This window comes from Geotrypetes seraphini, chromosome 1 (genome assembly GCF_902459505.1).
Source record: "Geotrypetes seraphini chromosome 1, aGeoSer1.1, whole genome shotgun sequence".
Lineage (NCBI taxonomy): Eukaryota > Metazoa > Chordata > Amphibia > Gymnophiona > Dermophiidae > Geotrypetes > Geotrypetes seraphini.
Window position 1 is genome coordinate 405,559,939 of NC_047084.1, and position 26,592 is coordinate 405,586,530.

General features: G+C 44.6%; 1 protein-coding gene across 3 annotated transcripts in view; it reads left to right on the forward strand.

Annotated features, from left to right (window-relative positions):
• The window catches only part of ELP1 (elongator complex protein 1), an 882,162-nt gene that overhangs the window by 555,667 nt on the left and 299,903 nt on the right, over positions 1-26,592 (forward strand). For all 3 annotated transcript variants that reach the window (XM_033918172.1, XM_033918151.1, XM_033918160.1), the window contains exon 28: positions 15,135-15,196. In XM_033918172.1, the coding sequence (XP_033774063.1) occupies positions 15,135-15,196 (62 nt within the window). The remainder of the gene's footprint in view (positions 1-15,134; positions 15,197-26,592) is intronic.

Consider the following 26,592-nt stretch of genomic DNA (forward strand, 5'->3'; position numbering starts at 1 on the left):
ACATTGTAAATAACTGCTTTCCCTGCTCCATTTTGTTGAATCTTTTCAGTATTCTATTTGCTTTCTTCGCTGCCGCCACACATTGCGCCGACTGTGTCAGGGTCCTACCTATCAGTATACCCAGGTCTTTTTCCTGTTCGGTCTTTCCCAGAGTTTCACCTGACATACTATACTTGTGATCTTTATTTTTTCTGCCTAAATGCATCACTTTGCATTTTTCCACATTAAAATTCATCTTCCATTTATCTGCCCACTTCTCCAATTGATTCAAGTCGCTCTGGAATTTTCGCTGTCCTTCTGCGATCTGATTGCCCGGCATAGCTTTGTGTCGTCTGCAAACTTGATGATTTTACTGGATGTTCCTTCTTCCAGGTCATTTATGAAAATATTAAATAAGATGGGTCCAAGTACTGAGCCCTGGGGTACACCGCTAGTCACTTTTTCCCATTCTGAGAACTTCCCATTTATGCCCACTCTCTGTTTTCTGTTCTCTATCCATTTGCCTATCCATTTTAGTATATCTCCCTCTATTCCATGGCCTTGTAATTTCCTGAGACGTCTTACATGTGGAACCTTGTCGAACGCTTTCTGAAAGTCCAAGTATACAATATCTACCAGTTCTCCACTATCAATTTGTCTGTTCACTGTCTCAAAAAATTGAAGTAGGTTCGTCAAACATGATTTCCCTTTCCTGAACCCATGTTGACTGGCTCTCATCAGGTCGTGTGTCTAGGTGCTAGACTAGCAAAATACAGACTGACTCAATCAATATAGCCAACATATGAGGAGGACGAGCACTGCTATCTTCAGAGCTCAGAGACTTGTAACTCTGAAGAGGGGAAATAAATCCTCTCTTAGGATAAGAGTTTTTCATCCAATCATAGCTAGACATGCAGTAAGCAGGTCCAACTCAAGAAGGCAATAGGTTTATGATATTTGCAATACTAATATCTGAGATAATTCTTTGTTCAATTATGCTTTTTCAAAAATTGGAAGATTGCATTCAGGTTGTACAGAAAGTGAACTTATCTTGTAAGCATAAAGCTATATTCAGGGTCCCGACGCGGCCCCGTTTCGGCGTCTGCTTCAGGAGACCCCGCCACACACACAAAATGCTTGCAAAAAAGACACACTGATAATGGAGTTCAAACTGCGGTCTGAAATACAAAAACCAAAAGGCAAAATGAAATGCTGCAGATACAGCCTCTGACACTCAAAAAGCTGCTGGACCTGTGCAATTTTCATAAAAGTAAACGGCTGAAGTACATGAGAGGCACATTGAGCATACATACCAGTCAAACAATAGAAAACTTCTGTGCAACAAGGAACGCCGACCTCCCGCTCCAGTATTTAAAAGCAGGAGGGGGAGGGGAGCCCCGTGCGCACGAACGTGATGACGTCATCGAATCACAGCTGATGCAAGAAAGAACTGTCAAACGTACTGCACGGGCAGCTGAAGTCAAAGAAAAGCAGCCCATTCGATTTCGCCATTAAGGCCATGAGGGTGCAACGTGTTCAGATTGAAGATCCACTTCTGTTCTCTCCTCCACAACAGTCGAGCAATGTCACCACCCCTAGGGCACTCCATGCTGTCCAAAACTGTAAAAGTCAGATCTTCCAATACATGGTGTGCTTGTTGCCAGTGTTGAACCAGAGGGGCTTCCTGCACCCCTGTGCGAATGCGACTCATATGCTCCCCAATCCGTAATTTTAGTTGACGTGTGGTACATCCCACATACACCAGATGACACGGACATGAAATTGCATACACTACATGGTGTGAATTACAATTAGTGCTGAGACGAGTGTACTTCAATTGGGGAGGTAATGGCATCTGATGAATTGGTACACTGAACAAACAGACCTTGCAATGTCCACACGGAGAGTGGTGTCCCAGAGGAGATAGCTGGGAGGGTTGACTCAAAAATTGAGAATGGGTCAATCTCTGTTTAAGGTTCATGGTTTTGGAAAATGCAAACATGGGAATCTCATGAAAGGCATCATGAAACTGCAAAATGGGCCAATGACTTTTGATGATCTTTTTGATGTGGAACGCATGTATAGAATATGGTAAGACACACACCAAAGGACGTGATAAAGGAGCAGGATGCGACTGTAACAGTAGAGAACGGTTGGCATATAAACCTCGCTTATAGGCCTTCTTAAGGACTGATGATGGGTAACCCTTCTGAAGAAATCTGTTCCTTACTTCCTCAGCCCTGTACACATATTCTTCCACTGATGAGCATAATCTCCTAAGACGCAAGAACTGTCCAGTAGGAATGTTGTCTCTTAAGTGCTTAGGGTGGAAGCTGTCATACTGTAGTAAATTATTTCTGTCCGTAGGTTTACGGTAGATAGATGTCTGAAAAATACCCTGATGTAGGGTGACAGTAATATCCAAAAAAGCAACCTGAAAACAGTCCCTGGTCATGGTGAACTGGAGATTCGAGTCACATGTGTTAAGCCAATCAACAAAAGATGATAATTCAAGCTCTGTGCCAATCCAAACCGCAAAGATGTCGTCGATGTACCTTTTCCAAAATAACAGGTGCTGCCAATGCTCTGAAGGGTACAAAAAACGATGTTCAAATTGTGACACATACAAACATGCTATAGAAGGAGCCATTTTTGACCCCATAGCAGTGCCTTTGACCTGTTTGTAAAAATCCTGATCAAATTGGAAATAATTAAAACTAAGTGCCACATGCGCCACATCAAGCAAAAATGAAATCCTGGATGCTGAAAAATCCATCTGTTGTAGCTCTGCACGGATTACTTCAATGGCTTCTCGTTGTGGAATGTTGGTGTAAAGAGCTGCTATATCAAAGGTAAGTAATACAGCATCATTAGGCACATCCTGAAAAGCTGACAAAAACTGGATCATGCTGGTGGAGTCCAAAACATAGGAGGGAGCCAGAGGCACCCTTTCTTTGAGATGAAAATCTATAAAAGCAGATAAAGGTTCAAGAAGGGACCCAATGCCGGAAACAATGGGTCTACCAGGAGGATGGGACACAGATTTATGAATTTTTGGGACGAAATAGATTACTGGTATCCTAGGGTGAGGACAGCTCAAAAATCTGAATTCTCTCTCCGTAATAACCCCAGTTTCTAATGCTTGCAACAATAGCTGAGAAATGATATCCTGTATGGATTGTGTTGGGTCCCGCTGTAAAAGTTCATAATATGTGGCGTCACTAAGTTGACGCTGTGCTTCAACAACATAATCCTGGGTATCTTGAATGACCACCCCCCCTCCCTTATCAGCTGAACGTATGACTATACTTGCATCCGTAGCGAGTGCAGAGACTGCCAAAAATTGTTGTTTAGATAAGTTGAACCGGGTAGATGGGGGCATCTGCTCCAAAGTACTAATATCCCTCAAAACCAAATCTTCGAATGTTTGAATGTGTGGATCAACAGTGCCTGGAGGGCACCAAGAAGATTTAATCTGTAGGGTATGTGAGCTGTCATAAGGCTGTGAAGGAGTACCTTCATCTGTGTAAAAATATTTTTTGAGTTTGCAGGAGCGAATGAATTTGAACAGAGCTACTCTGGTATCAAACGGGACATACAAACTTGTAGGTACAAAAGATAAGCCTTTATTTAATACTGAAGTCTCCACAAGAGACAACGGCCGATGGGATAAATTGAAAATATTGGAAATTATGGAGGTGCTTTCGTGGGTCGGGCCCTTACTGGTCTTTTGCTGGTAATTTTGGTGCCCCCTTGAGAATGGACATTATGAGCTGGGTTTGAACCAGGACCCTGCTGTGTTTTCTGATTGTCCTCCGAAGAATCGGACGATGTATGGGTATAAGTGGGGCGTTTCTGACGTTTGATACTACGAGCTTTGTCCATCCAAATGTAAACAAAACCTTTTGTGTAATCTGTCTCATCTCTACGTAACTTCTTGATTTTGGTCTTCCTCAAGTCTGCCTTAAATGCATCAATTTTAAGATTTAATTCTTGTAATGATTTGGTGTATTCATCATGGTTAACACCTTGCTGTAAAGCAGTTTTTGCTGATTGATATTCCTCCTGATAGGAATCTAGCTCTATTTTAGTTGTTTCTATAATAAGGAGCATCAGGTCCAGGGAGCATTTATTAAGTATCGCGTTCCATTTGTCTAGGAACGCTGAATTATCCAAAAAAAGTCTGGGTTCTGTTCTCATACGGAGCCCCCGGGGGATCCTTTTTAGTCTACAATATTCAGCCAATGTGGCAGCATGCAGTTCAGCCCGCACGATACGTTTGTGTAAGTTTTCTACATGCTCCCAATCTGTGGGTAAAGACATATTTTCATCTGCTGTGAATAGATGAAATGTAGATAATAAGTCAGATGCCTGTTCTTCATTATATGAATGTGCCTCCCAGCCTATAGCAGCCATAATCTCACCCTGTAATATAGGTGCAACTATGTTTCCACAATAGCAGGGACTGTGTAACAATGGAGTCAGAAAAAGTGTCAAATAGCAAAATACAGACTGACTCAATCAATATAGCCAACATATGAGGAGGACGAGCACTGCTATCTTCAGAGCTCAGAGACTTGTAACTCTGAAGAGGGGAAATAAATCCTCTCTTAGGATAAGAGTTTTTCATCCAATATCATAAACCTATTGCCTTCTTGAGTTGGACCTGCTTACTGCATGTCTAGCTATGATTGGATGAAAAACTCTTATCCTAAGAGAGGATTTATTTCCCCTCTTCAGAGTTACAAGTCTCTGAGCTCTGAAGATAGCAGTGCTCGTCCTCCTCATATGTTGGCTATATTGATTGAGTCAGTCTGTATTTTGCTATTTGACACTTTTTCTGACTCCATTGTTACACAGTCCCTGCTATTGTGGAAACATAGGTGCTAGACTATGCTATCTTTGATCAGCGCCTCAACCATCTTTCCAGGGACAGACGTGAGACTCACAGGTCTGTAGTTGCCTGGCACTCCTCTCGATCCTTTTTTAAATATTGGCGTGACGTTCGCTATCTTCCAGTCGTCCGGTATCTGTCCTGTTTTGATTAACAGGTTGGCAAGTTTTTGCAATAGTTCTCTGATTTCAAATTTTAGTTCTTTTAGGACTCTCGGATGAATTCCGTCTGGTCCAGGAGATTTATCACTTAAGTTTGTCGATCTGGTGGTAAATCTGGTCCAAGTCCACTTCTACTGTGTCAGGCATTGTTGCGGTGTCTTCCTTTGAAAAGACAGACGCAAAGAAGGAATTCAGTCTGTCTGCAATTTGTTTGTCATCTTGACGCACCCTTTTCCTCCCAGTCGTGCGGATTTTTTCCCTTTTACGTATCTAAAAAAGGGCTTGAAATTTTTGGCCTCTCGCGCTATTTTCTCCTCGTAGACCTTTTTGGCAACCCTCACCGCCTTGTGACATTTTTTTTTCTGATCATCTCTGTTTGTTCTAAGCTTTGAATGTTTTCGTGCATTTCCACGTCTTGGAGACCTTCTTTTCATTTATGGCTACTTTCACTATATGATAACCTAATGGCCACCAGAGCAGCAAAACTAGACAGACAAATCACCAATCTGCTGTCTTCGACCACAGACTACAAAACCTTCAAAAAAGAAACTAAAACTCTTATCTTCAAAAAATACATAAAATCTATTTAACATGACCAGTTCCTTCCCAAGCTCCACCTATCACACTATCTAATCCCTTATCAAATCTAAAATGTTCAAATTACCCAACATGTATTACCTTAATTTCTCGACAATTCTTATGTAATCCGCCTATATATCTTGTAACTTCATGACAATTCTTATGTAATCCGCCTTGAACCACAAGGTAATGGCGGAATAGAAATCACTAATGTAATGTAATAAGTTACCAGTCTGGTTCCAGTTCCATTTCAGTTCTTTCTTGAGCACTGCAATGTTCTAATGGAGCAAAAGAATTCTGTAGGTGCAATTGTGAGGGTGTAGGCCAGCGATGGCGAACCTATGGCACGCGTGCCAGCTGTGGCACGCGAAGGCCTTGCAGCTGGCACGCGGGAAGGTCCACAATAGAGAGCTGCACGGGTCACGGGGATCCCGTGGGGACGCCTCAGAGGGTCGCGGGGTTCCTGCGGGGCTGGATGTACTAAGTCGCGCGGCTTTTCTCCCTACCTGCTCTGCTTGCAGCACAGAGCCGAACGGAAGTCTTCCCGACGTCAGCGCTGACATCGGTAAACAAAGCCCTCCCTCCCTCCGACGTCTGCGCTGACGTTGGGAAGACTTCCGTTCGGCTCTGTACTGCAGGCAGGGTAGGTAAGGAGGAGTAGCCTCACGGCTCGAGTGGCTACCAAGGGAGGGGGGCCGTCCGCCCCGCCCCGTGTGCAGCACAGCCGGCCAGGTCCCCTTATTTTTGTGGCGCTAACCCGACCGACCGACAACAGCCCTGGTCCGACAAACCTCCCTGCCCTTAACCGCGAATCTAAATTACCTTCTTACAGCAGCTGTAAGAAGGAAATTTAGATTCGCGGTTAAGGGCAGGGAGGTTTGTCAGACCGGGGCTGTTGTCGGTCTGTCGGTTGCGGAAGCGCCACAAAAGTAAGGGGACCTGGCCGGCTGTGCTGCACCTGGAGCGGGAGAGAAGGAGGGGGGAGAAGGACGCTGAAAGCACTGGGGAAGACAAAGGGGTGAAGAAGGACGCTGAAAGGCCATGGGGAAGACGGGGTGGGGGGGAAGGACACTGAAAGCATTTGTGGAAGACAGAAGGGGGAGAAGGACGCTGACAGGACATGGGGAAGACGGGGGGGAGAAGGACGCTGAAAGCACATGGGGAAGACAAAGGGGTGAAGAAGGACGCTGAAAGGCCATGGGGAAGACGGGGTGGGGGGGAAAGACACTGAAAGCATTTGTGGAAGACAGAAGGGGGAGAAGGACGCTGACAGGACATGGGGAAGACGGGGGGAGAAGGACGCTGAAAGCACATGGGGAAGACAAAGGGGTGAAGAAGGATGCTGAAAGGCCATGGGGAAGACGGGGTGGGGGGGAAAGACACTGAAAGCATTTGTGGAAGACAGAAGGGGGAGAAGGACGCTGACAGGACATGGGGAAGACGGGGGGGAGAAGGACGCTGAAAGCACGTGGGGAAGACAAAGGGGTGAAGAAGATCGCTGAAAGGTCATGGGGAAGACGGGGGGGAGAAGGACGCTGAAAGCACATGGGGAAGACAAAGGGGTGAAGAAGGACACTGAAAGGCCATGGGGAAGACGGGGTGGGGGGAAGGACACTGAAAGCATTTGTGGAAGACAGAAGGGGAGAAGGACGCTGACAGGACATGGGGAAGACGGGGGGAGAAGGACGGTGAAAGCACATGGGGAAGACAAAGGGGTGGAGAAGGACGCTGAAAGGACATGGGGAAAATGGGGGGGTGGGGTGGAGAAGGACGCTGAAAGGCCATGGGGAAGACGGGGGGTGGGGTGGGGTGGAGAAGGATGCTGAAAGGCCATGGGGAAGACAGAGGGGGGAGAAGGACGCTGACAGGACATGGGGAAGAGAGAGTGGGGAGGAGACGCTGGCAGGGAAGAAGACAGAGATGCCAGACTATGGGGGGAGCGGAGGGAAGAAGATGGGTGCCAGACCAATTTGGAAGGGGGGAGAAAGGGAGAGGCACATTAACAGAGCAAATGGAAGATGCAGAAGGAAGAGAGACAGTGGATGGAAAGAACTGAATGAGAACATGAGGAAAGCAGAAACCAGGCAACAAAGGTAGAAAAAGAATTCTATTTCTTTTTTTCTTTTTTTTTTTTGCTTCAGTATAAAGTAGTATATTAGTTGTGTTGATAAAAATTTATAAACAAAAGAGGCTCTGGTAGAAACCCGTTTACAAAGTGTGTATTCTTCCCAATTAATATTTCCAAATTAATAAAGTATTTTTGCTTATTTGTAAATGGGTTTCTACCAGAGCCTTTAATTCAGTAGCATAATTTAATGAAATAACTATTTCTGAAGTTTATAGGGACGGAGGGGATTCCTCACGGGGACGGGCGGGGACGGAGGACATTCCTCGCGGCGATGGGTGGGGACGGATGGATTCCTCACGGGGACGGGTGGGATTCCTCATGGGGACGGGTGGGGACGGGTGAGACTTTGGCAGGGATGGGTGGGATTTCTGTCTCCGCGCAACTCTCTAGTCCGCAATTAAGATATGCGGCGCGGCGGGAGGCAAGTGTGCCGGTGTCTGCTTTGCAGCTCACCTGGCAACAGGGCCGGACTGGTCATTGGGAGGACCGGGCATTGTCCCGGTGGGTCACGGCCCATCCTCCTGTGCAGGCTGCAGTCCTGTGAGTGGATGTTTAGCCTTCCTGTCTTCCCCTTAGTATCCTATGAGCCAGGCAGTGTGTGAGGGGGAAGTGGAAGGAGGAAGAGAAGCTTCACATTGAGTCTGTCACAGAAGCTCAGTGAGGCTGTAGTGTGACTCCACATGTGACATCTGTAATCAGGAATAGTTCCTAGTGCTCCCATGCTAGAGAGGTGAGGATATGGGGGGAAGTTAATGTGTCTAATAATGTTCTCCTCTGTAAAAACCTCTGTATCTTCCATGGGGAACATGCTAAATTCGAGGAAATAAAAAAGCTGCTTATGATGATTGCATAGAGAAGTTCAGTAAGCTAAGAGGAGGGCTGGGCTCTCTGTGAACAACCAACACACTAATCCTCTGCGCTGTACCTTATGGAAAACTCAATATAGCAAAAAAACAGTAAAGTGTATATGTGGCCTTTCACAGTGCTTTTGTAAACATCATAATAAAATAACAAAGGCTCCAATAATGAAAAATAAAAGTCCTTTTCCCATACACTCAGGTTGCACAAGTCCGGTTTTCACCCGGACAGTATATTTTTTGACCAAAACGGATGTCTACAATTAGTAAAATTCCCCAATCACATATTTTTTTATGGGGAAGGATTTGTATACAGCACTTCATTAGATTTTATTTATTATACAAATTTTATCTTTTTGTAGACTTGAAGTCTTGAACAAAGAAAATGAGTACAGCAAAAAAAGCAAAAACAGATAGTGGAATACCATTCCAAGAGGCCTGGACAGAGTACATATGGAGTGATTGAACGCAGTGGGAAAGCATTGTGTATTATGTGTAATGAAAGTGTTGTGTCTCGCACATCAAGTGTCAAACGTCACTTTGAGACCAACCATAACAGTGTTGCTGAACTTGGTTTAGCTCAAAGAAAAGAGTTCCTTGTAGGAAAATTAAAGAAATATCACTCCCAGTCTCTTAGTTTTATCAACTATCTTTTAAAAACTAATCATCTTACAGTTGCCAGCTTTCAAATTTCACTGTGCATGGCAAAACATGGTAAGCCCCTCTCTGATGGAGATTTTATCAAAAAGGCAATTTTGGCTGGGAGTAATTCACTCTTCCATGATTTCCAAAACAAGGATAAAATAGTGCAGCGCATCTCTGAGATGCCGCTAAGCAGAAATACTGCAAAAGATAGGGTTCTGCGAATGGCTGCTGATGTTAGTCAACAGCTTACTTGCGACTTACAAAAAGCACCCTTCTACTCCATGTGCTTGGATGAAAGTACAGATATTACTAACCATGCAAGACTAGCGCTCATTTTGCGTTATGCTACTGGTGACATCATGAGAGAAGAGCTGGTAAAACTGCTGTCTTTGCCTGGAAGAACACAAGGGATAGATATCCACAATGCTGTGATGGAGGCTTTTTCATCACTAGACATAAGTCCAGAAAAAGTAGTTTCAGTTATTAGCGATGGAGCACCTAGCATGGTGGGGACAACATCAGGATTCATTCATTTCTTTGCTAAGGAAGCAAAACATCCACTGATTCAATTTCACTGCATAATACATCAAGAGGCTCTCTGCGCCAAAGAAAGCAGCAAAAAACTTGACGATGTCCTCAAAGATGTAACAAAAATGGTGAACTTCATCATGGCGCGTGCTCTTAATTTTCGACAATTTCAAACCCTTCTTGATGAGGTTCAGGCACAATATAACACTTTACTGATGTACAATAATGTCCAGTGGCTGAGCAGAGGACGAGTGTTAGAGAGATTTGTGGCCTGCTTGGAAGAAGTTAGGCTATTTATGAACGAAAAGGGGGAAGACTATCCTCAACTCACCAACATGGCCTGGCTTACCAACCTCATGTTCTTTACAGATTTTACTAACCACTTTAATGTACTAAACAAAAAATTACAAGGCATGGGAAAAACAGCAGAAAGCATGTTTAGTGACATCAAAGCTTTTGAGATAAAATTGCATGTTTTTGAAAAAGACCTTGAGAGTGGACAGCTAAAATATTTTCCCAACCTAAAAATACATTTGGATAATTCTACAACATTTGTGGACAGTCATAAAAAACACCAGGAAATTCACAAAGCATATTCCACCATTGTAGCCGAAGCAAAGGAGAATTTTAGTAAAAGATTTTGTCAGTTCCGTAAGATGGAGACAACCCTTTCATTTATAACTTCCCCAGAAAAGTCCACATTTGAAGATCTTGATCTATCCTGCTTACAGTGGTTGGATATTCAAAATTTGGAAATGGAGCTACTTGAATTTCAAGAAAGCTCTATCTGGAAAAGTAAATTCAATGACCTGCGTGCAGCTCTTGAACGTATTGAGTGTGAAAGGGTGACAAATGAAATCACTGCTAGCAGTTCTGAAAATGAAATCCTAAAAGCGTGGAATTCTCTGCCAGACAATTTTAAGTCCATGAAAGCACTTGGGATTGCTCTTCTTACTTTGTTTGGGTCATCCTATGCTTGTGAGCAGCTGTTTTCGGCTTTGAATCATATAAAATCTGATGCTAGAAACAGATTAACGGATGACATGAGTGCTGCATGTGTTGCTCTGAAATTAACGCACTATGAGCCAAGGATTGACAAGTTATCAGCATGCATGCAACAACAAAAATCACATTAATTTTTTTTCAGAGCATGCCCAATGCATATGTTTACATAAGCAGTGTTTTCAGTTTGCAGTTAAGACACTTTCTAAGTTATTTAAATATTATTTAAAGATGTTATTTAAAAAAGGGACTTTACATGGCCCTGTTGTATTCCAATCTGGAATTTCCAATAAAAACGGTTGGTTTAATTGAAAGCTCTTTTGTTTTCTTTACATCATATTATTAGAAATGTAATGATTTACCGTATTTTCGCGGATATAACGCGCACCGTTGTAAAACGCGCACAGGGGTATAGCGCGCATAAATCACGAAGATATGTAAAAAAACTTTTCTATACCGCGCTCAGGCATATAACGCGCATGCTGCCCGACTCTCCTCTGGCCACCCCGACTCTCCTTTCGCTCTTCCCGACTCTCCTCTGGCCACCCCGACTCTCCTTTCGCCCTCCCCGACTCTCCTCTGGTTGCCCCGACTCACCCTGACTTTCGGTGCACTGCCCCGCCTCTCCGTGCGCTGTCCCGACTCTCGTTCACCTGCCCTGACTTTCCGTGCACTGCCCCGCCTCTCCGTGCGCTGTCCCGACTCTCGTTCACCTGTCCCCCCTTGAAGATCTGCCTGTCCCCCCTTGAAGTCCTGTCCCCATCCTGAAAGCCTGATGCCCCCCCTCGACGTCCGATTCTTCTCCCCCCTCGGCAGGACCACTCGCACCCCCACCCCGAAGGACCGCAGACTCCCCGACAATATTGGGCCAGGAGGGAGCCCAAACCCTCCTGGCCACGGCGACCCCCTAACCCCACCCCGCACTACATTACGGGCAGGAGGGATCCCAGGCCCTCCTGCCCTCGACGCAAACCCCCCTCCCCCCCAGCCGACCCGCGACCCCCCTGGCCGACCCCCACGACCCCCCCCACCCCCCTTCCCCGTACCTTTGGAAGTTGGCCGGACAGACGGGAGCCAAACCCGCCTGTCCGGCAGGCAGCCAACGAAGGGATGAGGCCGGATTGGCCCATCCGTCCTAAAGCTCCGCCTACTGGTGGGGCCTAAGGCGCGTGGGCCAATCAGAATAGGCCCTGGAGCCTTAGGTCCCACCTGGGGGCGCGGCCTGAGGCACATGGGCCAAACCCGAGCATGTGTCTCAGGCCGCGCCCCCAGGTGGGACCTAAGGCTCCAGGGCCTATTCTGATTGGCCCACGCGACTTAGGCCCCACCAGTAGGCGGAGCTTTAGGACGGATGGGCCAATCCGGCCTCATTCCTTCGTTGGCTGCCTGCCGGACAGGCGGGTTTGGCTCCCGTCTGTCCGGCCAACTTCCAAAGGTACGGGGAAGGGGGGTGGGGGGGTCGTGGGGGTCGGCCAGGGGGGTCGCGGGTCGGCTGGGGGGGAGGGGGGTTTGCGTCGAGGGCAGGAGGGCCTGGGATCCCTCCTGCCCGTAATGTAGTGCGGGGTGGGGTTAGGGGGTCGCCGTGGCCAGGAGGGTTTGGGCTCCCTCCTGGCCCGATATTGTTGGGGAGTCGGCGGTCCTTCGGGGTGAGGGTGCGAGTGGTCCTGCCGGGGGGGGGATGGATCGGACGTCGGGGAGTCGGCCGGGCAAGAGGGCTTGGGCTCCCTCTTGCTCCGATCGTGGATGCGGGTGCGGGTGGGAGCGCGTGCGAGCGGTCGTTCGGGGTGGGGGTGCGAGCGGTCCTGCTGGGGGGGTGAATCGGGCGTCGGGCGGGGTGGGAACTGTTTAAAAACTTTTGTATACCGCGCTCAGGCATATAACGCGCGAGGGGTATGCGCGGTACGTAAAAACCACGTATAACGCGCGCGTTATATCCGCGAAAATACGGTAACTATTTTCTAATTTGATTGTAAATTTTACAAAAAAACATGTATAGACTCTTTGGGAATACACACCGAGTCTTGACACAGTTAACAGTTTTAAGAAGTTTATCTTTTTTTTTACTCAGGATACATTTGACATGTTATGTGAATAATACATTTAAAATATATTGTGTAACTGAATCAAATTCTTCCTAAATTCATTAAATTGAATGAAATCATTAAAATATTATAAATTGCCAATAAATTGAAATGAAAACCAAAGGATTGTGAATCAAATTGATTCTCTGACAATACAAAGATTCCAACCTTTAAAAATGATGTTACATAGTTCAGGCAACTTTATAAAGAGTTTTTAGATACTAAAATCTTGTTATTAAGGTTTAATTGACGTGCTGGCACTTTGAGGAAATTCTTTGGTTTTATGCGGCAGTTTGGGCACTCGGGCTCAAAAAGGTTAGCCATCACTGGTGTAGGCAAACAGAGATCTTTGAGCCTGCCTACAGTCAAGATGTGTGGGGAGGAGGCTAGCAAATGTATATATACCAAGTTCCTGCCCAAAAAGCCAGCTGCAAGATTTAATCTGCTACCTATCCAAGCTTTGGCAATGTAAAAAATACCTTACAGAGCTTATCTAGAGAACCCAAGTTAGGAAAGTTTAGAAAAATTAGCAGCTCAAGAAATACTTTTGTACCAGGGTTAGCCAAAAAAGAAAAGAAAAGCTTTTTTTTGTTTGTTTTTTGAGGAAGGAAGAGGTAGGTCTAGGTTTGAAAGCAGAGCAGTATACCACAATGCAGATATGTAGAGAGTACACCAGACAAGATTACAATTATAAATCAAAAGAGCATTTATCAGACTTGTGGTTCAAGTCTACCAATGTCAGAACATTGGGGATGGTGGGGTTGATGGCTTCCTCTAATATTGCTGACCTTAGGAACATGGGGTATGTGGGGATGTGGTTAGATAGGTTTATGTCTGTTGTAGCAATGCTTCAGCTTGACCAAATTACCCCCCCCCCCCCTCTCTTCTTTTACAAAAACACGGAAGAGGTTTTTAGCGCCAACTGGTGCACTGAATGCTCTGTGCTTCTCCAATGCTCATAAGATCTCTATGACCATCGGAGCAGTGCAGACCATTCAGCACACCGGCTGGTACTAAAAACTTCTTCTGCACTAGTGCTGCCCGATTCAGGGAAAAAAAAATTCAATTTTCCTGCCCATTTGGGTGTTTTTTTCAAACATCCTGGTGGGTTTATTATATAGCCTTTTCACCCCTTTGCCCTGTCCTACCCACACTGGCAGTGTGGTGTAAACAAAATAAACAAAAAAAGACTTTTCCTCTCTCTGTTAAATCCTAGCTCATGTTCGTCTTACACCAGCTCTGGCAGGATACACATTTCAAATCTGACATATTGTAATCACAAACAATGTGGAGAAATGATGTTCCTGAGATGGACTTTATTAATATTAAAATAATATCAAAATTTGGCAAACCACATTAAAAACCTCTAGGACACAGTCTGCTGAAAAGCTTTGGACCCTGGACCCAACATGGTCTGTGTTTCGACAGAATATCTTCTTCAGAGGTCCTATGAATATTATAATGAGTTTCATGCCATAGTATCCCTCCCTCCCTACTTCTACACCAGGGCTCCCTCCCCTCCCCTAAAGGCCTGCATCCCCCTCCCTGATGGCCAGGGCTGTTCCCCCTGAAGGCCTGGGCTGTTCCCCCCCGAATGCCTGCACCACCCTCCGAAGGCCTGCATGTTCTCCTAACTTCCCCCCTGGCCTCCCGCTCTAGCGGAGCAGCCTGCAGAGAAGATTACTGGTGCTTTAGCGATCCTTGCAGGCTGCCATCGGCCTCTGCAGCTGTCCTTCCCTCTGCTGCGGCTCCGCCCCTCCTCTGACGTCAGGGGCAGGATCGTGGCAGAGGGAAAGACAGCTGCGGAGGCCAACGGCAGCCTGCAAGGATCGCTAAAGCACTGGCGATGCTCTCTGTAGGCTTCCAGTAATTTAGGTAAGAGCAGGAGGCCAGGGGTAAGATGCTGCAGTACTTCCCGACTGACCCTCACCCCCTACTTGAGGGGGGAGAGTCAGTCACCGAATTGGGAGGCCAATTTTTTTTAAAATAATGAATCGATTCGAATCGATTCACCCAATTCGAATCGGTGAATTGATTTGAATAGGAAATTGGGCAGCACTATTATGCACTTATGTAAAAGGGGGTAAGCCAAATAGCACTGAATATTGTTTTAGCTGGTTAAATTCATTTACCTACATTAGATCTGACTACCTTTTGATCAGCTTATTCTATGTGAACAGATGGTTAGAGGAGAGAGATTGTAAACTGAGCATATTTAACTAGTATTTGAACATGAGCACAGTTCCTCATTTAGTGCTGTAATTTTTGCCATTCTTACAGGGCAGCTGGTGGAACGGAGAAAGCATACTGAAGCAGCTCTGCTGCTAGAGCAATATGCCAAGGTGAGTAGTAGCAATTAAGCTACATCTGTTTTACTTTTAACAGGCAATTCTATATTTGATGACCCTTTTACATTTATGTACCATTATATGCATAAATGTATAGAATACCTTGAATCTAATGGGTTACAGGATCCGAGGCAACATGGCTTTACAAAAGGTAAATCGTGCTAAACGAACCTGATTGAATTTTTTGATTGGGTGACCAGAGAGCTGGATCGAGGACATATGCTAGATGTAATTTACTTGGATTTCAGCAAAGCCTTTGATACAGTTCCTCATAGGAGGCTGTTGAACAAACTTGAAGGGCTGAAGTTAGGACCTAAAGTGGTGAACTGGGTCAGAAACTGGCTGTCGGACAGACGCCAGAGGGTGGTTGTTAATGGAAGTCGCTCGAAGGAAGGAAAGGTGACTAGTGGAGTCCCTCAGGGTTCGGTGCTGGGGCCAATCCTGTTCAATATGTATGTAAGTGACATTGCTGAAGGGTTAGAAGGAAAAGTGTGCCTTTTTGCAGATGATACCAAGATTTGTAACAGAGTAGACACCGAAGAGGGAGTGGAAAATATGAAAAAGGATCTGCAAAAGTTAGAGGAATGGTCTAATGCCTGGCAACTAAAATTCAATGCAAAGAAATGCAGAGTAATGCATTTGGGGATTAATAATAGGAAGGAACCGTATATGCTGGGAGGAGAGAAGCTGATATGCACGGACGGGGAGAGGGACCTTGGGGTGATAGTGTCCGAAGATCTAAAGGCGAAAAAACAGTGTGACAAGGCAGTGGCTGCTGCCAGAAGGATTCTGGGCTATATAAAGAGAGGCGTAGTCAGTAGAAGGAAGAAGGTGTTGATGCCCCTGTACAGGTCATTGGTGAGGCCCCACTTGGAGTATTGTGTTCAGTTTTGGAGACCGTATCTGGTGAAAGACGTAAGAAGACTTGAGGCGGTCCAGAGGAGGGCGACAAAAATGATAGGAGGCTTGCGCCAGAAGACGTATGAGGAGAGACTGGAAGCCCTGAATATGTATACCCTAGAGGAAAGGAGAGACAGGGGAGATATGATTCAGACGTTCAAATACTTAAAGGGTATTAACGTAGAACAAAATCTTTTCCAGAGAAAGGAAAATGGTAAAACCAGAGGACATAATTTGAGGTTGAGGGGTGGTAGATTCAGGGGCAATGTTAGGAAATTCTACTTTACGGAGAGGGTGGTGGATGCCTGGAATGCGCTCCCGAGAGAGGTGGTGGAGAGTAAAACTGTGACTGAGTTCAAAGAAGCGTGGGATGAACACAGAAGATTTAGAATCAGAAAATAATATTAAAGATTGAACTAGGCCAGTTACTGGGCAGACTTGTACGGTCTGTGTCTGTGCATGGCCGTTTGGAGGAGGATGGGCAGGGGAGGGCTTCAATGGCTGGGAGGGTGTAGATGGGCTGGAGTAAGTCTTAACAGAGATTTCGGCAGTTGGAACACAAGCACAGTACCGGGTAAAGCTTTGGATTCTCGCCCAGAAATAGCTAAGAAGAAAAAAAAAAAAAATTTAAATTGAATCAGGTTGGGCAGACTGGATGGACCATTCGGGTCTTTATCTGCCGTCATCTACTATGTTACTATGTTACTATGTTACATGAGTGTTAAGTGTACAGCAGACAGACAGACACACCATTCCTGAATGTGTGGGTAGTCAATCTCTCAAATTATTGTAGGGAGCTTCATTAGTATTCTGCCTCCCATCCTTCTGGGTTGTCCTCCAATTCCTCAGTTGTCTCTCAACAGTCAAGATGGTAGGAGCCGGTCTTTTCTGCTTGTGTTTATTTTTTCAATTATATTTGGTTTCTGGACCATTTGCGAGGCTTTCCGGTGCTGCAGAGGATCCCATTCTTGAGACATCTCTGGCTGCAGGAGAGCACAGACTCTGAGGTTGAGAGTCTGCTTCCAAGGGACAGACTGCTTTGTAGTGCACCCACTTGGACAGCCTGCACTACAGTTCAGAGACTCGGGGACCAATCCCTTGGGAGCAAAGCTTGCCCCAGTTTCATCCACAGTGAGCTTGAGTGTAGGCTGATTGGCTCTGTGGCAGTTTTTTGTTCCAGGATCGGTGTTGACTGCTTCCTCCCCCCATTTGCATACATGAGGTCCGGTTTGTTGAGCTGAGAGGCAGTCTGAAGACAAGCAGTCCTGATTCTAGGCTTGCTGAGGCAGATGTCTCCCTGTAAGCTGTTTGCAGCTTCAGAACTTGCAGCTCCCAGCACACATGGCACAGCAACAGGCTGACAGCCTGAAAAACAAAATCGGGGCTTTTGTTTAAAATCTGGGGGTTTTGGGGGGAGTTCTGGAATTAGGTTCTCCCACCTCTAAAATCTCCTTCCTTTAGTCATCTCTCCTTCCTCCCAGTGTAACATTTTTCTTTCCCTTCCTCCTTTCTGACCCCCTTCCAGTCCAACATTTCTCCCTCCTTTCCACCAATCGAACATTTTTCTCTCTCTTCCTCCTGCATGCATCTCTTCTGGTCCTCCTTCCCTCCCCCAACCAACATCTCTCTCTTCCTCCATGAGTCCAACTTTTCACTCTCAGCCTTCTCCCCCTTCCCCAGAGTGTAACATTTCTCCTTCCCTCCTTTGTCCTCCCCGTCCATCTCACCCTCTCCATGAGTCCAACACTTTCTGCCTCCTGCACGCTTTCTCTCTGTGTCCTTGCCTCTTCCCTCAAGTAGCATCCCTCCTTCCCATGCCCCAACCCAACATGCTCTCTCCCCATGAACCATCTCACCCTTCCCTCCAGTGTGTAGCACCTTTCCTTTCCCTCCCTTTCTGCCAGACCCAGCAGCACCTTTTCTCCCTTCCCTTTACCTCCTCCCTGTCCAGCAGTATACCTTCTCCCTTCCCTCCTCAGCAATACCCCTCCTTTCTCTCCCCACCCACAGACCAGCAAGGCAGCTCAGTGTGATTTTAACTTACCCACCAAGCTGCTAGCAGTAATTTAGCCGCAGTTTCATTAAGCAGCCTCAGGGCCTTTGCTAGGCTGGCCCACCTCGCATCATCAAAGTGGGCCAGCCTAGCAAAGGCCCCGAAGCTGCCCGATGAAACCGTGTGTAAACTAATGTTAGCGGCAGCTGTGTGGCAAGATAAAATCACACTGAGCTGCCACTGCTGGTCCAGGGGTGGGGAGAGAAGGAAAGCAAGAGTCCCGGCAGCATATCGGCAGTAGAAGGCAAGAAGATCCTGTTTTCCCAGACCTGGTAAGTTTGTCTCAACCTCCTCTCTGCCCAGTACAGACTGTAGCCCCCATCTCTTCCATTCATACATTGGCAGACCCTGTCCCTAGCCACTCTACCATTTCTTGGAGAGACCTCAGCCAGGTCACCTCATTTCCTCCTCCCTCCTGCAGCCAGGATATTTTCCACACTCTTCCCCTTACATTCCCCTCCTCTCTCCTCAGTCTGTTTTTGCTCAAGACCCTACTTTCTACCGTCCAGCTGTCCCTCCCCCTCTCTGATTACTGCCTCGTCCCATCTCGGTTTAGCCTCCGTACCTGCTCTCTCTGATTCATTTTTTGGGCACAAAGCTCAGGTGAGACCAATCTACCCCTTTCTTGCACGGCGCCTCCCGTACAATTTATGACCCCTCCCTTCCTGCCTGTGAGCCTTCTTGCTGCTAGCTGTTTCCTAAAACCGCGACCCTCCACCAGTGATCTCTCTCTGCTGTGCTATTCCGTTCTGCCTCCCATTATCCTGCGCCGGAGCCTCTCTTCCTGCCCTGTGTTCTGCGGCACACTTGAAATCTGCGGAGGCATACTAGTGTGCCGCAGCACACAGTTTGCGATACACTGCTCTACGTCTTGCCTCCAATCCCTCTCATCCTCAAGACGCTTGTCAAGCTCAAGCAGGAATCAGCCACCATGGCCCAGACAATCCTGGTTTTCCCTTCTACTTCAACTCCATATAAAGGAACCAGTACCTCTTCAAATTTTTTTTTTGTCTCTTCTCGCACAGAATCACGGATCTCTGCATCCCAATCTTCCAGCGTTGCACCTGACAGCTTGGTACCTCTCGACCTAACATTGGCTGATCTTCATCTTTTTTAGCCTGTCATACTAATCTTGGAAGCATCCACAGAAAACTGTCTACACAACAGTGCTACCAGCAAAAATGGACACTGTTTTTCACTTGGTGTGCTCTTCATCATCATGAGACTAAATCTCTTCATCATCATGAGACTAAATCTATCTCTGTATCTTCAGTATTGGAGTATCTTTTACATTTATCCAATTCAGGTCTCAAAACTACTTTGATTAGAGTTCGTCTTGGTGCTATCAATGCTTTTCACAGACCAGTTGATGGAAAACCTCTCACTGCTCATCCTCTTTTGTTCAGATTCATAAAAGGGTTTTCAATATCAAATCACCTCTCAAACCACCTCCAGTGGTTTGGGATCTTAATGTTGTTCTTGCTACACTGATGATGCCTCCTTTCAAACCAATGTCTACAGCTCATCTCAAGCACCTTACTTGAAAAGTGGTTTCTCATCTCCCTTACTTCAGCTTGATGAGTCAGTGAACTTCAAGCGCTGGTAGTATTCCACCATGACAAAGTGGTGCTTTGCACCCATCCCAAGTTTCTTCCAAAGGTAGTCTCACAATTCAATCTTAATCTATTGTGCTTTCCTAAGCCTCATTCTCACCCTGGGGAAACGGCTCGCCACACTCTGGACTGCAAATGAGCATTAGCTTACTATGTGCAGAGAACTCAACCACATTGAACATCTCCCTCAACTTTTCCTCTCCTTTGATCCTAACAAGTTGTGATGATCTTAAGGTGGCCAAACAGGTTGAAAAGGTGACGGTGAAAGCTAGAAGGATGCTAGGTTGCATAGGGAGAGGTATGGCCAGTAGGAAAAAGGAGGTATTGATGGCTCTGTATAAGATTCTGGTGAGACCTCATTTAGAATATTGTGTACAATTCTGGAGGCCGCACCTTCAAAAAGATATAAAAAAAGATGGGTGTCAATCTAGAGGAAGTCTACTAAAATAATAATAATTTTATTCTTATATACCGCCAAAGCTGTAATAGTTCGAGGCGGTTTACAATAAAAAGAGCTGGACAATCAGCGATGATAGGTACAATGTAAAGACATTGAATACATATAAGTAGGATACAGAGATAAGAGGGGCTGGAACAATCACCGAAAATAGGCACACTGTAAAGTCATCAAATACATGTAAGTAGAGTACTGAGAAAGCTTGAGAGTTCTTGGTTACAAATCGGTTAGAGTATAAAGAGATAGGACTTTAAGAGATCTTAGGTTACAAATTTGTTGTACAAGTTTGTTTTTATTAGATTTCTAAAACTTAGATAGGATGAGGAGTGCGTAATAATGTTACCCAGCCAATTGTTCATATGACCTGCTTGGAAAGCAAGTGTTCTGTCCAAGTATCTTTTATATCAGCAGGCCTTTATTGTTGGATGGGTGAACATGTGGACTCTGCGTGTCGGCCTAATGGAACAATCCAAGTTGAAATGAGAGACCAAGTACACAGGGGCCGAACCAAGAATAGATTTGAAACAAAGACAGGCAAATTTGAACAGAACTCTTGCGTCCAGGGGCAGCCAATGAAGTTTTTGATAATGTGATCCCATTTTTTTATAACAAAAATCAATCGTACTGCCGAGTTTTGAATAATTTGGAGTCTTTGAATAGTTTTCTTGAAAAACCCCAAATAAATGATGTTGCAGTAGTCTAGCATGCTTAGAATGGAGGATTCCACCAGTAAACGGAACGGAATGAAGTTGTATCGAAGTACTTTCTGATGGTTCTTAGTTTCCATAAAGTCGAGAATCCTTTTCTAACCAATAACACCGTGTGTGCGTCTAGAGCAGTGGTTCCCAAACCTGTCCTGGGGACCCCCAGCCAGTCAGGTTTTCAAGATATCCCTAATGAATATGCATGAGAGAGATTTGCATACCTGTCACTTCCATTATATGCAAATCTCTCTCATGCATATTCATTAGGGATATCTTGAAAACCTGACTGGCTGGGGGTCCCCCAGGATAGGTTTGGGAACCACTAGTCTAGAGTAAGGTAACGGTCCAGAGTCACTCCCAGAATTTTTATGGAGTCGACAATAGGAAAGTCTTGTCCATTCAAAGAAATTGAAGAATCTTTGAGTTTGTCGTTCGGATCGCCAGGAAAAATTTGTTTTTTCCTGGGTTGAGTTTCAATTTGTATTCGGCAATCCATTGGTGTGTGGTCTTCATGATAGGGCATATGGGGACAGACTTAAATATCTCAATCTGTATACTTTGAAGGAAAGGCGGTAGAGGGGAGATATGATAGAGATGTTTAAATATCTACGTAATATGAGTCGAGTCTCTTTCATTTGAAAGGAAACTCTGCAATGAGAGGGTATAGGTTGAAGTTAAGAGGTGATAGGCTTTGGAGTAATCTGAGGAAATACTTTTTTACAGAAAGAGTGGTAGATGCGTGGAACAGTCTTCCAGAAGTGGTGGTGGAAACAGACTGTCTGAATTCAAGAGGGCCTGGGATAGGCATGTGGGATCTCTTGGAGAGAGAAAGAGGTAATAGTTACTATGAATGAGCAGACTAGATGGGCCATTTGACCTTTATCTGTCGTTATGTTTCTGTGTTTCTATATGCTCATCTATCGCCCAATCTCTCTCCTTCCCTTCTTAATCTAAGCTGCTTGAATGTGCTCTTCACCGCCGTTATCTGGACTTCCTCTCATTCCAAGCTATTCTTGATCCACTTCAGTCAGATTTGCATCCAGTTCATTTCTTGAAAACTGCCCTTACTAAAGTTTCCAATGACCTGTTCCTGGCCAGATCCTTCTTGATCTACTGTATCTGCCACCTTTGATACTGTTGATCACCACCTACTCCTTGATACACTGTCCTCACTTGAGATTCCAGAGGTCTTCTCTCTCCTGGTTTTCTTTCTGTCTCTCCCATCACACCTTCAGTGTATGCAACAATGGTTCCTCCTCCACAGCCTTCCTGCTATCAATTGGTGTACCTCAAGGCTCTGTCCTGGGACCACTCTTTTTCTCAATCTTTACCTGCTCACTTGGAGCACTGATTTCCTCCTGTGGTTTCCAGTATCACCTCTGTGCTGACAACTCCCAAATCTACCTCTCTGCACCAGATATCACTACCGAAACCCAGGTCTGAGTCTCAGCCTGCCTGTCTGACATTGCCACCTGGATGTTTCACCACCATCTAAAACTGAATTAGGCTAAAATGGTGCTGCTCATCTTTCACTCCTAAACCCACTTCCCTATTTCCCCCATTCTCTGTCTCTGTGGACAAAACAGCAGACCCTCAATATTTGCAGGGGTTAGGGGCAGAGCCAGCCCGCGAATAGGGAAAATCGTGAATAATTTTTTGGGTCAGCTCTGACCCACTCCTGCATCCCTCCTGCATCCCCGACCTTACCTGATGGTCTAGCTGTGACGCAGGGCAGGAGCGATCTTCCTACGATCCTGCCTCATGCAGAGCTGTCATTGAAATGGCTCGAGACTACAACAGGAACTCATAGCAGCCATTTTGATGAAGGCTCTGCATGGGGCAGGAGTGTAGGAAAATGGCTGCTGCCCCATGTCACCGCTAGTTCACCAGGTAAAGTCTGAGGGATATCCGGGGCAATGTTTCTGCATTAAAAAACAAGGGGCAAAAAAAATTGCAAATAACCAAATTCGTGAGTGGGGAAATTGGGAGAGGGAACTGTACTCTCATCCTCCCTGTCTTGTCTGCTTGCAATCTCGGGGTAATCTTTGACTTCTCTCTCTCCTTCTCCGCCCAGATACAACATATTGCTAAAACCTGCTGTTGCTTCCTCTATAATACCAAAATCTGACCCCTCTTCTCCAAGTATACTACCAAAATCCTTATCCACGCCCTTATCACCTCGCGCTTAGATTACTGCAACTCGCTACTCTCAGGTCTTCCGCTCAGCCATCTTTCTTCCCTTGAATCCGTTCAAAATTCAGCTGCATGACTCATGTTCCGCAAGATCTTCTGTACTCACTTTACCTCTCTCCTAAAGTCACTTCATTGGCTCCCCATCCATTTCTGAATACAATTCAAACTCCTCTTACTGACCTACAAATGCATTCACTCTGCAGCCTGTCATTATCTTTCTTCACTTATCTCCCCCTATGTCCCTCCCCCAAGCTCTGCTCAGCCAGTAAGTCCTTCTATCTGTGCCCTTCTCCTCCACTTTCAACTCCAGACTCAGCTGTTAAATTAGCAAATTATTTCAAAAGTAAGATACTTGTCATTAGATCACAGACCACAGGAGCCACTGACCACCAAAATGAAATGCACATTCCATCTTCACCAAATGGCTCCACTCCAGCAGATAGAACATGGAATGACTTCCCACAAACAACCTAGTCAGAGATAAAGAAGGCCTATCAGAAGTAAGCATGCTCCTCATACGACCTTCATTGTTGCCCAATATATCTATTAAAAATATGCTCACTGCAGTTTCGGGCACAACTCTTAGACTGGACACAATCAGTGTTGTAAGTCAGTTAGTTCCCTACAGACTTTATCGAAATAATTATCACCTCTATATTGAAAGATCAAAGAGCATCCATTGACTTATCCTCCAACTACAGGCCAATTGGCTCTTTACCTCTATATGTAAAAATCATGGAAGGGTTGGTAGGATCACATTTGGATGATCACTCCTTACTACACCTTACCAATCTGGATTTAGAACAAACCACAGTACATAGACACCACTGGGAACATTATTAGACACAGCAACACAACAGCTAAGTGAATGTGGGAAGATATTAATCATCCAATTTGATATATCCTCAGTCTTTGACTTGCTATATCACACCAGGTTATTACAGATATTAGAAGCAATAGGCATAACCAGAAGGGTCTACATGTGTCTTTAGGAATTCTTTAAATCTTAGAAATATCGGGTTAAAACTATGAAAGGAGTATTGGAAGCCTGGTCAAACCCTTGCAGCATTTTGCAGTGCTCACCGTTATCGCCGAAACTGTTCAATCTATATCTTACTTTCCTCAGCTGCATCTTGGACAAAATAAACATAGCTTCATATAGTTATGTGGACCATATCATTCTCCTACCAGTTGAAAACTCACTAACTAAAGTAACCAAAAAAATACAAGATATCTTTAAAATAATAGAATCCTGGATGAAGGACCATAGACTAAAACTAAACACAGATCAAAAATATCATAGGAAGGGTGGGTGGGGGGGAATAAATTTATGTATTTATGATGACAATAGAAAAAAATTCAAGTGATGTGTAAAAGTTTTAAATGATGTAATATTCTGTACTTGATGTAAGATGAAAAATGAATAAAGAATTTGAAAAAAATAAAACTAAACACAGAAAAACATGTGGTTCCTATTAATGGAGAATGCTAAACAACCTAAAGTAACCAACATAAAAATTAACTTCCTAACTTATCCACTAGATCCCGCACTAAGGGCTCCTTTTACGAAGGCACACTAGGGCCTTAACGCGTGGAATAGTGCGCGCTAAAATGCCCCATGCGCTAGCCGCTACCGCCTCCTCATGAGCAGGCAGTAGTTTTTGGGCTAGCGCATACTAATCTGGTGCGTGCGCTAAAAATGATAGTATACCTTCGTAAAAGGAGCCCTAAGTATTAGGGGTCAATATAGATAGACATGGATCTTTTCAATAACGGATCAACAGTGTCATTCAAAAATCCTTCATAACGATGCACAGTCTAAGACACATACGCAAATTTTTTGAAGATCCACAATTTCGCCTCCTAGTACAATCACTTATCTTGGGAATGCTGGATTATTGCAACAATTTGTACCTGGTTTAACACCTTGATTTACTTAAATGGTCTGATACTGAAACTGAGTTTGAATCTCATTATCGTGATCATATGAATCAGATGGATTTATATCAACAGGATATTCGTAAACAAAAAATTTCCAAATTTCGTAGAGAAGAGTCTGATTATACCCGCGAATATATTTATCTGTGGATGGATCAGGGCAGGAAATGTAGAAGCAGTCGTCCCAATTCCAAAAAACGAATAGCTTTTATTAACACCTCGAGTGATTCGTCCATTAATAGTTCAAGTTCTATGTCAAAAGTAAGCACTTCCAGTGGGACTACATCTGATGTTACTTTACCAGCCTCTTTTTTATGTCTACCTCATACTATAGGAGTCAATACAGGTCCACCAATGAATTCCAACAAGATCAGATCTTGCAAAGCAGTGAGAAATCAATAACAACAGTGTTTAATCTTTCCTCTCGTGAACTTACTAATGTGGAATTATCTGTTCTTCAATTGGGCACTTCTTTTGTACCCTTCGTACCTACTGATACTTATGATATTTATGCTAAACTTCATAAATTTTTCAGAACATTAAAACTTAAACTTTTCTTTGTTTGGGATAACACGTCTAACTCTAATAATCAATCATTTGCTGATACCCACCATGTCCCTTCAACTTGGTTGCCTCCTGATCAACCGGATAACTTCATTACAGTATTTGAGAAATTAGTTTTGAGAGATCTGAATGCTGTTCAGAAAAACAAATTTAAACAACCTTATAATCTCTCACGTGCTCAAAATGACGCTATTAAATCTTTATCCCAAGATATGTCCATTACCATCACTCTTGCTGATAAAGGCGGTGGAATAGTTATTCTGGATACCTTGATGTATCAAACCAAAGCCTTACGTCAGCTCACGGACATTGATGTCTATCAGCAAATGACCGATGACCCTACATCTCAATTTCAGAAAGAGGCGTATAACCTTCTTTATTAAGCTAATAGTGATAGCCTTTTATCCACCAAAGAGTTGAAGTATCTGTTTTGTCAACATCCAGCTATTCCTGTGATTTACTTTCTCCCCAAAATTCACAAATCTTTAAATAATCCCCCTGCTTGTCCTATTGTTTCTTGTCGCAAATTGAACCCTTATCTCAGTATATTGATTTTTTTTCTTACAACCTTCTGTGCATCAAATAGTTTCTTTTGAATGGGATTCGATGGATTTTATAACTCAACTTCATCTGGTGAATATACCTCAAGAATATACTGACTCGATTATGTTAGTCACTATGGACATAAGTTTCCCTTTATATGAATATACCCCAATTTGAAGCTCTTCAGATTCTTAAAAAAGTGTTATCTAATTAATTGGGGGTTGGAAACCGTTTGGATCTGCTTATGTCCATGAGTGATTTTGTGGTCAATAAGAATTATTTTAAATTTGAGGACACTTTTTACATTCAAAAGAAAGGTGTAACCATGGGCGCGTCTGTCGTCCCTTCTGTTGCATGTTTGTTCATGGCTGAGTTTGAGAAACATTATGTCTATCTTTCTGTTTTCTTCTCTAAAGTTCTTGTTT